Below are 12821 nucleotides of genomic sequence, written 5' to 3' on the forward strand. Positions count from 1 at the left end.
GTTCTAGTTTTTTGAAGAACCACCACAGCATCCTTTCTTTTATAGCCTAATTCTCTCCACCGCGATGCCTACTTAAGTATAAGCTGTGCCCATGCTACTCAAGGTCAAGCGACAGCAGCCTCCATCACAAAGCTTAAACTTTTGCCGAGCCTGGATCTTGTTTCAGGGCCTGTGCCAGACATGCAGGGCCTATTTGTCATTTGTTTGAGGCCCAGCATCATCCAATTGTATAAAAATAGTTACTTGCCTTAGGACAGAGCCAACATACACTGCCTGACCTATCAAGGTGAAAATCCCACGTGGCTTTACTGACGCTGCCAGCCCAGGTTGTAATAGTTAAAAGCTAGTTATCCAGGCGTGAAAACCAAGGTGTTGCTCAACACAGGTGACTTCCGCTTGGCCAAACCAAAAGTTTAGATAGTACAGGGGTTATCTTATTCTCCCAGTTGCTTTTTGTCTCTTTCAGGGTTTCTGGCACACTTCAAGGGGTGGGAGGTAGTGTCCAGTAAATGATACTTCCTTTTTTCTTGGGTTCTGAACCAGTCATGAAATAAAAAGAATCTGAAGTGTTTTAGGGGAAAAAAAATCTCTTGGAAACCAAAGGAGTGGTAAAGAGTTTTCTTCTAAAAGCTTTAATGTGGGAAAAATGCTTCCCCCAAGCACCTAAATTATTTGTTGTGGAATTTTATTAAATAAATGCATTAATTGTGAATGAGCACATCAATATAATCCCCCCTTTGAGGCCTGCTGTGTACCCAGTGGTTTGCATATGTATCTCATTTAGCACCCATAATATTGCTGTGAATTCAATAACTTGATTTTATAGAAGAGGAAACTGAGTCTTAGAGTGGGGGGGGAATGTCCCCAGGCTTTCATGGCTGGGGTTTGATCTAAATCTGTGTTGGCTAAAGTGCTTGGCCACACTGCCTTTTCTAAAATGATGTGGATAAGGAAAAATACTACTGATATATAGTAGCTTTTTTCCTAAAAGCAAACTAATTTCAGCCACCTCCTAGGTTTTTGCAAATGTTTGCATGAGGGAGTCTGGCAGTATAGTTAGATTTTGTTTTAGTGGTTAATATCTGAGGAATGAAAGGGTAGTGGTGGTGGTGGAGGTTGAAACACAATTGCTATTTAATATCGGGGAAAAATAGCTGTACAGTACTTACTAATAGCTGAGCCTGCTGTTATGCAGGAAACACTAAATTAGGAGTTTGGTTATAGAATCTGAGTGTTATGTGGAAGGCACCCAAGATAGCTCTCGTTTTATACAAGATCATTTGCCATGTACATAATACTGTGTGTGGGGGCCACCTGCTGGAACAGTCAGATGGCTTATACAGAATCAGTGTTCCAGATGCATATGTTGGCATAAGAGATTTTCTTTTTCTTTTTCTTTTTCTTTTTTTTTTGAAATGGACTCTGTTGCCCAGGCTGGAATGCAATGGTGCAATTACAGCTCACTGCAACCTCTGCCTCTCAGGTTCAAGCAATTCTCCAGCTTCAGCCTCCCGAGAAGCTGAGATTACAGGAGTGTGCCACCATGCCCGGCAAATTTTTGTATTTTTACTAGAGACAGGGTTTCATCATGTTGGACAGGCCGGTCTCAAATTCCTGACCTCGAGTGATCTACCCTCCTTGGCCTCCCAAAGTGAGATTACGGGTGTGAGCCGCCGCACCTGGCTGAGATTTACTTTTATAATGACCTCTAATATTTGGCATTCAAAATTGTGAAAGGGGAGAAAGACGTCTGAGAAAAATAGAATCTAAGATTGGGACTTGTCTAAGTAATTCTTTCAGATTTCATAAGTTATAGTCCTTAAATAAAAAGGTTTCATGTGGTTATTACCAGGAACCTCATCCAGCCTCTTGTTCATTCTGTCTGGATTAATGTAGATTCTCAAATATATTAGGCTGTGCTTGACTCTTGGTGATAAGTCATCAAAATGACTTAATACTTAAAGTCTGTTATTTCCTTTACTGTTTAATTGCACACAGTCCCCCCAAATCACACCCTTCTTGTGGCCCAGGGCACTGGTAATTCCTCAGCCAGTGAAGGGAGAGGATTGCTTTCTCTCTAGTATCCAGTTCCCTAAATTCATACTTCTTCACCACAGAACTGTGGAAATATGTGCCATACAAAAGGAGTTTTAACATTTCTATTTTCTTGACTTTTGCATTTTATCTTGTTATGGTTTTCTAATATATATCCCTGTGTTGATGGATTTTTAGGCCTTTAGGTACCTAGGAGAAATAGATTTGGTCTATTTTGATTTGTTAAGTAAGTACTGACTGCAATTTAAAACCTGCTATTTTTTTGTTCTGTTTTTTTACCAGCTAGCCCCAAGATCTTTGGTAAGTCTCTTAACCCCTCCAAGCCACAATTTCCCCCATCTTCTAAAAGGGGATAATACTTCATATGAAGTAATATGAAATATATAAACTATATTAGTACTTTCAATGAAGACTACTTAAGAAAAAGTTGTTTATAGAGTTACTTTTTCTTTTTTCTATATAAAATGTCTGATCTGATTTGTTAAAGGAGTATAGGAGGTTTCAAAACTAGAAAATTAGGTTTTTGTTTGTTTTTCCTGTCTAATCAGCCCAGGCTCACTCTGGATGAGGGCGTGTCCTGTTGTCACGGTGTGCTCAGTTGGGGATGGTGGGGGAACTTGTAACCCTAGTGTGTGGTTGCTCCCTGGCTAATATTTTAGTTAGAGTTTCTTTTTTATCAAGATAACATTGCCACTGTTTTGTTCTTTTTTTCTTTTCTTTTTTTTTTTTTTTGAAGACGGAGTCTCGCACTGTCACCCAGGCTGGAGTGCAGTGGCCCGATCTCGGCTCACTGCAAGCTCTGACTCCTGGGTTCATGCCATTCTCCTGCCTCAGCCTCTTGAGTAGCTGGGACTACAGGCATCCACCACTATGCCTGGCTAATTTTTTGTATTTTTAGTAGAGATGGGGTTTCACCGTGTTAGCCAGGATGGTCTTGATCTCCTGACATCATGATCCGTCTGCCTTGGCCTCACCAGAGTGCTGGGATTACCGGCATGGGCCACCGCGCCCAGCCCAATTGTTTTCTTCTTTTGAGAAAGACAGACACCGCGCCCAGCCCGATTGTTTTGTTCTTTTGAGAAAGACAGATACGAACTTGAAACTTTTTCGTTTAGAAAAATTAGCATACTTCTAAAGGGCAGTTTGGAGGTGCTAGAACTCCCCCTTGTGGGATTCTGAAATATGTCCTACAGCAAATGAAACAAAATAGTGATTTTTTAAAATGCCTCTCACTAAGAGAAGAATCTTAATTAAAATGGCAAGTTATAACTACATCCATCCAGAGATTTACTAAGAATGACAAAATATTAGGCTGTAAATCACTGTGCAAAATAGGGTTGTTAATTATGTCGAAAACTGTTAATATGATGGTGAATTTTTAACATCTTTTCATTTGAAGAAATATTGTAGGGTAGAGAATTGCCATGTCAGGTTAAGACCTTGACATAGTTAAATTGTTGTCAATTTCTTTAAAAAAAAAAACAAAAAACAAAAAAAGAACTTAGTTATAAATGTGTACTCTAAAAGTGTGTTGAGATTTTTTCTTCAAACGTTTTTTGAAAGTTTCAGATCAGAAATACACACTGTCAGGTTTTTGTTGTCCTTTTATTTTGTAGGCACCATTTACTGTTTTCTGTTTCTTGCCCTTTTCAAGCTTCTCTCGCCCTTTTCAAGCCAATTCTGTAGCATCTGTGGCTGTGTGCCCACCTCTGTCCATTCACCAGCTGATTATTGAGTGCTGATGAAGTGATAGGCATTGTGCATTCTAAGCACAAGATGCCTAGAATCCTCTGGGGAAGATAGACCTTGACCAGGTTGTTGTGGGAAGTGTTACAAAAGGTCAGGTAGAAGTTGCTGTGGTGTCTGAAAGGGATATTTAAGCTGGGACATGAAGCATAAATCAGATTTAGCTAGGTGGAGAGGCGGGTGGGTTGGGGATGTGGGTGCAAAGCAAAGGGACAGAAAATTCAAAGGTGGTGAGGCAAGCAGAGCAGAAACTAGACCAGTGAGGTTGGAGCATGCGCAGGGAGGTTGAGACTAGGCAGGTGCCGGAGTTTTATAGCTACAGCAGAGGATTTGGGGCTTTTGCCAAGTGAGAAGTCTTTGAAGAGTTTTAAACAAATAGTGGCGTGACCAGATTTATATATGGGCAGACTCACTCTTGATGCAGTGTGGAGAATGGAGTGGAAAGGGCGGAGGTGGATGCAGGGGACTAGGAGCAAGTTACTGCACCATCATTTTTTTCTGTAGTTTAGTGTTGTTAGAGTATTTACTTTGACTTTGTGGGCTTTACAGTCTCTGTTGCAAGTACTGAACTCTGCCTTCGTAGCATGAAAGCAACAGTAGACAGTCCATAAAGGAACAGGCATGGCTGTGTTCCAATAAAACTTTGTTTACAAAAACAAGCAGCAAACTGGATTTAACCTGTGGGCATAGTTTGCCAACCCCTAATATCTGGGGTATTAAGCAAGAGGAGAAGTGAGTGCGTTTAAGGGCTCATGAAGGAGGTACAATCAGTGTGACTTGGTTATGGATTTCTTTGAGGAGAGTAAGTGAGAAGGTGAAATGAAAGTGGTTTTTGGCCAGGCGCGGTGGCTCACGCCTGTAATCCCAGCACTTTGGGAGGCTGAGGTGGGTGGATCACGAGGTCAGGAGATCAAGACCATCCTGGTTAATACGGTGAAATCCCATCTCTACTAAAAAAAAAAAAAAAAAAAAAAACAAAACAAAAAAAACACCTGTAGTCCTGGCTAATTGGGAGGCTAAGACAGGAGAATGGCGTGAACCCAGGAGGCGGAGCTTGCAGTGAGCTAAGATCACGCCACTGCACTCCATCCTGGGCGACAGAGCAAGACTCCGTCTCAAAAAATAAAATAAAATAAAAATCAGTTTCAGAAAGTGGGCTTTTTCTGTTTATGTCTTTGATGTTGGGATTTGTTCACAGACAAATTTAAAAATCTAGTTCTTCGGGCTGGTGTATTGGTGCACACCTGTAATCCCAGCACTTTGGGAGGCCGAGATGGGTGGATTACTTGAGCCCAGGAGTTCAAAACCAGCCTGGGCAACATGGTGAAGCTCCATCTCTACAAAAAATACACAAATTAACCATGTGTGGTGGTGCGCGCCTATAGTCCCAGCTACCTGGGAGGCTAAGGTAGGAAGTTGGCTTGAGCCTGGGAGGTGGTGGTTGCACGAGCCGAGATTGCACTGTCTGACTTCAGCTGGACAATAGAGTGAGACGCTGTCTCAAAAAAAAAAAAAAAAAAAGGTTAAGATTTTAGATTCATTTTACAAATCATATTATTCTATTTAAGAATACTAGCATATATGAACAATGATTTCTTTAAAAGAGTGTTTAATGTTTGGTCCCATTTACAAACTTAAACTCCTTAAACATTTTTACTGCATTAAAAATATATTTTAAGAAAAAGAATAAAAGAGTCACGGCTCACTACAGTGTTGACCTCCTGGGCTCAATCAATCCTCCCATCACAGCCTTCCTAGTAGCTGGGACTACAAGCGCACATCACCATGCCTGGCTAATTTTGGTATTTTTTCTAGTAGAGACAGGGTTTTGCCATGTCGCCTAGGCTGGTCTCCAACTCCTGGGCTCCAGTGATCCACCAGCTTTAGCCTCCCAAAGTGCCGGGATTACAGACGTGAACCACTACTGTGCTGACTTATTCCTTTTTTCTGTAGTTTAATTGCCTGAATGACAATTGAAGTAGCTTAAAATGTATTCTTATGTAATGTACTTGGGTAAGTCTTATAAATCTAACAGACATAATTGTAGTGATTCTTTTTAGTAATGCATGTTTCCTGGGTTTTTTAGTAGATATTCACTATTAAGCCAGCCTAGGCTTTGGAGAGTGCCTTCTTACCTTGCCGAGTTTTGATGTTTGGCCTGTGGCTCCTGGGTGGAGTACCTTTTTGGAATCACTATGCCAGAGACATTAAACTTAACGAAAGAGGAAGGCTCATAACCCATGTCTTTTAGATTCACATACTGCGCTAAGTTTTTGCTGTATTCACATGCCTGTAGCCCCCACCCTCCTACCCAAGGTTGTATCCCTTGATTGGATTTTTCATTTTCCTTTTCTTAAATGTGTGTTGACATCATCCCAGGTGGCTGTTAAGATCTTTAAATTTGACAGAGTCCTGCATTCTTTTTATATACTTTTGTCTCTTTCATCCATAGCTCTTCCCTGTTAAAAATGGTAGTCAACTGAATTTTGGACATCTCTCTCTCTCTTTTTTTTGGTCTACGTTGAGGGTCATGGTTTCTAGGTCATTGTACTGATGGAAGGCACACTTAGAATTTTGTTACTTTGTAAACCTACTGTAAAATAACAATAAACTCCTGTGTTTAAACAAAATTTTCAACAAACATTAGAAATGCCAAACTCCAGTGTTCCTGTGTATATTTAGAACATATTCACCTGCTTATAGGTGTAATAAGGAATTTTCATGTTGCCTGAGGAAGAACTTACAATTTTCATTAGAATGTAAGCTCAGTGACAGTCCTGATAACAGATTTCTCTGTTCAGCTTACTGTTGTATATCCACTAGAAAGAATAATGTCCAGCATTTAGCAGATACTCAAATATTTATTGAATAAATGAAAAAGTGTAGTTTCTGAATACATGATAGATTGTTTATTATTAGTGTGAGATTGAGCCTTTTACTTACTTTGAAGTTCTTTTCTCCCTTTTTTCTTCTTTTAGGCAGAAACCACTAATACTAGCCTCTTGCAAGTACAACTGGAATGCAGTTTACATAATAAAGTGTGTCAGCAATTAAAGGTAAAATAAAATATGTAGTGTTTTCTCTCTGCTTTCCTTCCTTCCTCTTTGCTTAAAAATAAAACACAAGGCCGGGTGCAGTGGCTTACGCCTGTAATCCCAGCACTCTGGGAGGCCGAGCTGGGTGGATCACGAGGTCAGGAGATCGAGACCATCCTGGCTAACCTGGTGAAACCCCGTCTCTACTAAAAATCCAAAAAGCTTAGCCAGGCGTGGTGGCGGGCGCCTGTAGTCCCAGCTACTTGGGAGGCTGAGACTGGAGAATGGCATGAACTCGGGAGGCGGAGCTTGCAGTGAGCCAAGATCGTGCCACTGCACTCCAGCCAGGGTGACAGAGCCAGACTCTGTCTCAAAAAAAAATAAAACACAAAACAGTATATTCTGTTCTCATACATGTGCCATTATGTGAAATGCTTTTCCTTTCCTCCATAGTTTGAAACCACAAAGTTGAGATGATATTTTTTTTTTTCCTTTTTTCCTCCTTCCTCCAATCTCAGAGTTGTTACCTAGAATCTGATGATGTTTTGCGTCTACAAATGAGCATAATGGTAACAACGGAAAACTCTTCGAAAGAATTTGAAGAAAACACACAAGATTTGTTAGATCATCTCTCTATTGTTTACGTAGCTACAGATAAATCTGAGACCTCAGGTAAGGTGGGATGTTTAAAATTTTTCATTATATTTTGATCAGTCTGCATCATCGTTCTATATAGCATTTATGTATAGATTGTATCGTAGCAAACCAAGACAAATAACCTTTGCTTTAATTGTTAAGCGATTGTAGTAGTAACTGGTTCTCAACCTACAACTGCTAAGAAGGCTGTGTTATTTTGGGGAGAAGTTAAGTAACAACTGCAAACTGCTCGGAGTTTCCTTAGGAATAATTTTTCTTGATGTTTGGAGACAGTAAGCAAATTATGTGGGCATGACAGTTTAATATAAATATTTACAAAGTATTTGAAGTCTTGGGTTTCTTGTTCCACTTTTAATGATTTGCCTAAGCTCAGTTAACCACATCATGCTGTTTTGTATTTTAAATAGCTAACAGGTTGCGGTTGTTCCTGGATGCTTGACAAGTTCGGTAGAATTTTAGTGTTCAGTTTTATGAATTTTATCTTTGGAAATGTGTGTCCTACTTATCAGAAATAAATGCATTCATCTGTTTAACTTCCTAAGAACTTTATGTGATCCATGAAATTCATAACATAGAATATACTAGTATCTTTTGGTTATCAAGACTCTTCTGAATGTGACTATATATATATGTATTTGTATTCAAAGAAAGGATAGTTTTTATTCTTTGTGTTTTTTTGTTGTTGTTGTTTGGTTTTATTTCTATTTTTGTTTTTTTTAGACAGCATTTTGCTCTGTAGCCCAGGCAGGAGTGCAGAGATGTGATCTTGGCTCACTGCAACCTCAAACTCCTGGGCTCAAGCAACCCTGCCACCTTGGCCTCCCAAGTAGCTGGGTCCACAGGCGCACACCACTATGCCTGGCTACTTTAAACATTGTTTTTTGTTTGTTTGTTTGTTTGTTTGTTTTTGTAGAGCCAGGGTCTCCCTGTGTTGCTCAGGATAGTCTTGAACTCCTGGGCTCAAACAATCCTCCCCGCTTGGCCTCCCAAAGTTCTGGGATTGCAAGGATGAGCCACCCTGCCCTGCCTTGGCAGTCTTAACTGGTCAAACAGCATTTACCTTTCAGTCTTCAGAGCTGGCTGTGGTAGTGCTGGATCAGCAGGAGAGCTCTCCTGTCCTCGGTGCTTGGTGATTCTCATAACTGCCAGGTGAACATACATGTGGGGCAGATCCCTGACCCGTGGGGACCATTTCTGTTGGTGAGGGCTAAAAGGAAGCCTGAAACCCGAGATCTCAGAATTTTCTTCTTTCCAAATGTAGTTGTCTAAATGAGGAAATTAGGGGCTTTCTAATCAACAGGAGAACATAGCTTTATTTGAAGTCATCCAGTTCGTTAATTTCATCCAGAAGTGCATTGTATGACCCTAAACTCAGAATTTTGCTCCTGGTAGTTCCTCATCATTTAGAGGGCTTAGGTTGGTAGGCATTTTTATAAGGATCTTTTTTCTTGTGATTAAAAAAAAAAAAAAGCTCCTAGTTTTGACTTCAGTTTTGAGAAATAAGTTAACATTTTTTATAGAAATGTGTAATGTGATATTTTAGTTACTACTACATGAAGGTGTGAGAATGAGATGGCTGTTTTACTCTCTGATTTAAATACTCTGTTTTAATACTCTGATTCTTTTGGACAGATGATTCAGCAGTAAATATGTATATATTACATTCAGGAAACAGCCTTATATGGATACAGGTAATTGTAAATGCTTACCTAAAGTAAATTTTGAAATTGCAAGTGTGCATTTAATTGTAGAATATGAGGGCTTTTCAGGAACAGAGACTGTTCTCAGAAGAGACAGAAGCACTGTCTCTGTTCTCTTTTTCTTTAACGTAAGCCCCTTTGCCCTTGCTTGAACCTCTGTTTGTATGAAGATTGTCAGCATCCCCTCCATATGGTTATGGCACAGATGCTGAGCAGTTGCTGTGTATGGCTGGTCTGTGCGATTTATTCTAACGGTTGATTCAAACTGGATAAATACTCTCCCAGCTGAGAGTAGTAATGTGAGACTTTTCTTCTGTTTCAGGATATACGCCATTTCTCACAGAGAGATGCTCTGTCTCTGCAGTTTGAACCAGTACTACTACCTACTTCTACAACAAACTTTACAAAAATTGCTTCTTTTACCTGCAAAGGTACAGATTTTTAAACAGATTGTCGTTTGACTTTTGTTACCTTGTTGTCATCATGACAACTCTTTCTACAGCTACAGATTAGGCATGGTTTCAAAAAAGTGAAGTGAATGCATTTGATTTCAAGAAGTCCCAGCCTTAGTGGTTCTAAGATAGTGTGATGTAGAAACTATTGTTGATGCCACTTTTATTCTGCCACGTATGTAGGGTTTTGAGTTTAAAGCTTAATATTCTCTGTAGATAATGATTAGGAAGGAAAGCACTGTTATGTTTTTGACGAGAGTCTAAATATGCAGGCTGTTTTTGAGGGAAAATTGGCAATCTGTATGAAAATTTAAAATGCACATATATGCTCTTTGATCCTTAATTCTAGTTTTAAGAGTTTATCCTCCAGATATGTGTGTATTCAAAACTGTACCTAAAGAAATGTGTGTGTGTGAGGACAGAAGAGCTGAACATCTGTGTTCAGATGTGAGAGAGTGTTCAGAAACATGCATGAACAGTGATGTGAGCAGCGTGTGTACATTTAATTTTTTTTTAGAGGATATCTGTGTACTTATACATGCACAGAACACCTGGAAGGATGTTGGAGAAACTGCTAACAGCTGCCTCCTCTAAGATAATTGGGAGTCAGGTTGAAGAAAGGTAGACTTTATTTTCACATTTTTTGTTAGTGTTTGAATTTTTAAAAACATATATATAACTTTTAAAAAGTTGGTTATTAGCATCAGAGAGTTAAGAATTGAACACAAGTGACTTAGGATTATAACCTAAATCAAGGAGAGCTTAAAAGTATTATTTTCATCAATCAGCAGTGCTTTCAAATACAGCTCACTTTCTGCTGGTCAGCTCCCTTTTGCTGTTTAGGTTTTATTCCTTTCTTGCTCGTGCCTCTACACATTCCCCCTTACTCTGCCAAGTGAGCTTCTTGTTTCACTTTTGTCATTTCTGGTAAAGAAGTTGGTTTTAAAAAGTGTGGCTTTCTGGATAATTGGTAACAAAGAAGATGACAGGAACATTTGAGAAAGTAGTTACCTTTTATGTCTGATTCGCTATTTGAATGGAGACAGAAAAGTGAATAAAAAGTTGTAAATAAACAAGATGTAGGTCTTTTGTTCAGGCTTAATGAAAGAAAAGTTACTTAAGCTTCACATTTATTTCTTTATACCACAAAGCAGCTACATCCTGTGACAGTGGAATTATAGAAGATGTGAAAAAAACAATACACACTCCAACACTAAAAGCATGCCTCTTCTCTTCTGTGGCTCAGGGGTAGGTGACTTCCACTTTCCCTGAAATCTTATGTTGTTGTTGTTGTTTTCCCCTCTAGAAATGGTTTAAAAATATACTGACATCACTTGTATGATTCTCTCTCTCTCTGGCCTTGCCGCCCCTTGCCTTCGCACTGCTAACAGGCAGTGAAAGGGAGATTAGCTGAATGGGGAAAAGGAAGTGAAATAATTCAGTTTATGAAATAGGTTCAGTGTCAGGCATCCCAGATGTGTGAAAAGAGTACATATTCACATGGTGTTTCTGAGTTGACTTCAGGCCCCCTCTGTGAGCTGTACTGGACACAGCCTGGTTGCTTCCCCCTGGCTTCCAGTTGCTCCCCATGTGAGCCAGAAGGTTGAAGGAGGTGATTGCTGAGGTTGTCTCTGGCGCTAGCTTTCATTTAGTAACGTTTTATGATGCTCCTGTTTTTGCAGTTAGAGGCTCATAAGAGGGCTGACTGTTGTCCCACACTCGGGGCTGATAGCATGCATGTCCTCTGTTCACAGGTATTTTAGAATGGACTCTTCTGCAACCCAGTTTCACATAGAGACTCGTGAGAACACATCAGGACTTTGGTCAATATGGTACCGCAACCATTTTGACCGTAGTGTTGTATTAAATGATGTGTTTGTTTCCAAGGAGACCAAGAACATTTTAAAGGTACATATAGTATTTTTTTCCCCGAAGTTTTAGCTTATTTTAAGCTTTATTTAAGGTCAGATGCTGTGAAATTGTTTCCATAAAATAATAAAAATTATTCCAATGCTATGAAATTATTTAAATACAATTTAATTTTAACTTACGACTTTTAAAACATGTATTTTTCTTTTGACATTTTCAGAATTACTTTTAGGAGATTTCTCTTTCTCGCTTTTTAAAAAACTATTTTTAAAAGAGCTCAAGGAGACCAGGATATAACCTTTCAAAATATTTGCTCTTACCATTATTCAAAAATATTATGTATATGGTTTGTTCTGAAAAGGTTATATTTAGTTAAAATGAGCCTGGTTCATGATAAAATAGTAGGGTTTTTTTGGCAAAAGATCACTTCCTGAAATTTCAAGATTATTTTTGTGAAATTTAAAACAATGTCATCTTTAAGCATTATTTGTAACCTATCATTTCTATAAAAGTATTGTAAATTTTGATCTGGAAATAACTGAGTAAAGTCATACTTTCTGAAATATAGAAGAATGTTAGCATCATATTTTATAATGATTTTAATCATAATTAGTGTTAGGAAAAGTAATTTCTCTTGCTTCTTTTCTTTTTAGATTCTGAATTTCACTGGCCCTTTATTTCTACCTCCAGGCTGTTGGAATATATTTTCTTTGAAACTTGCTGTTAAAGACATTGCCATAAATCTATTCACCAATGTATTTTTGACTACAAACATAGGTGCCATTTTTGCAATACCTCTACAGATTTATTCAGCACCAACCAAGGTATTTTCTACAATACTGTATGTGTGTTACAGTTTTCTTAATTACTGTTGCTTTTTATTAGTCTTTAGTGCTTGAGTTTTATTAACTAGGTTAAGCTCATGTTCTTTAAGGCTAAGAAACTGAAGGGTATTACCAGGCCAATCTTGGATGATAAATTGTTCAGACATAGAAATCTTTATTTGGAAAGAGTTTTCTTTTTTACAAAGTAATTTGAAGTTCTTGAACGAAATAAGGCGTGACCAATAGATTAATAGATATCATTTTCATTTATTTCCAAAATTTGTAGAGCAACGAATATGTGTTAGCTATAGAAAACACAGTTTGGTTTTCAGTACATACTTGCAATGACTTAATAAATTAGGTTGTTAAATGCTTTATTTGGATCTCTTCTAAGTGACTCTCAGTTGCTCGTAATCCTTGAATTTCCTTAGTGGGCCAAGTCTAAAGCCTGAAAAGGTTCACAATTAAGAAAATGCTTTCTAA

At 38.6% G+C, this 12821-nt stretch overlaps 1 protein-coding gene across 3 annotated transcripts in view; it reads left to right on the forward strand.

Moving 5' to 3' along the window:
- Positions 1–12821, forward strand: part of TMEM131L (transmembrane 131 like) — a 168362-nt gene that overhangs the window by 106110 nt on the left and 49431 nt on the right. For 2 of the 3 annotated variants that reach the window (XM_008000032.3, XM_008000034.3), the window contains 7 exons: positions 6780–6857; positions 7355–7508; positions 9126–9184; positions 9516–9624; positions 10797–10893; positions 11400–11553; positions 12168–12338. In XM_008000032.3, coding sequence (XP_007998223.1) covers positions 6780–6857; positions 7355–7508; positions 9126–9184; positions 9516–9624; positions 10797–10893; positions 11400–11553; positions 12168–12338 — 822 coding nt within the window. The remainder of the gene's footprint in view (positions 1–6779; positions 6858–7354; positions 7509–9125; positions 9185–9515; positions 9625–10796; positions 10894–11399; positions 11554–12167; positions 12339–12821) is intronic. The other variant, XM_008000033.3, reaches the window with a different exon arrangement.

The sequence above is a fragment of the Chlorocebus sabaeus genome, chromosome 7, assembly GCF_047675955.1.
Source record: "Chlorocebus sabaeus isolate Y175 chromosome 7, mChlSab1.0.hap1, whole genome shotgun sequence".
Taxonomy (NCBI): Eukaryota; Metazoa; Chordata; class Mammalia; order Primates; family Cercopithecidae; genus Chlorocebus; species Chlorocebus sabaeus.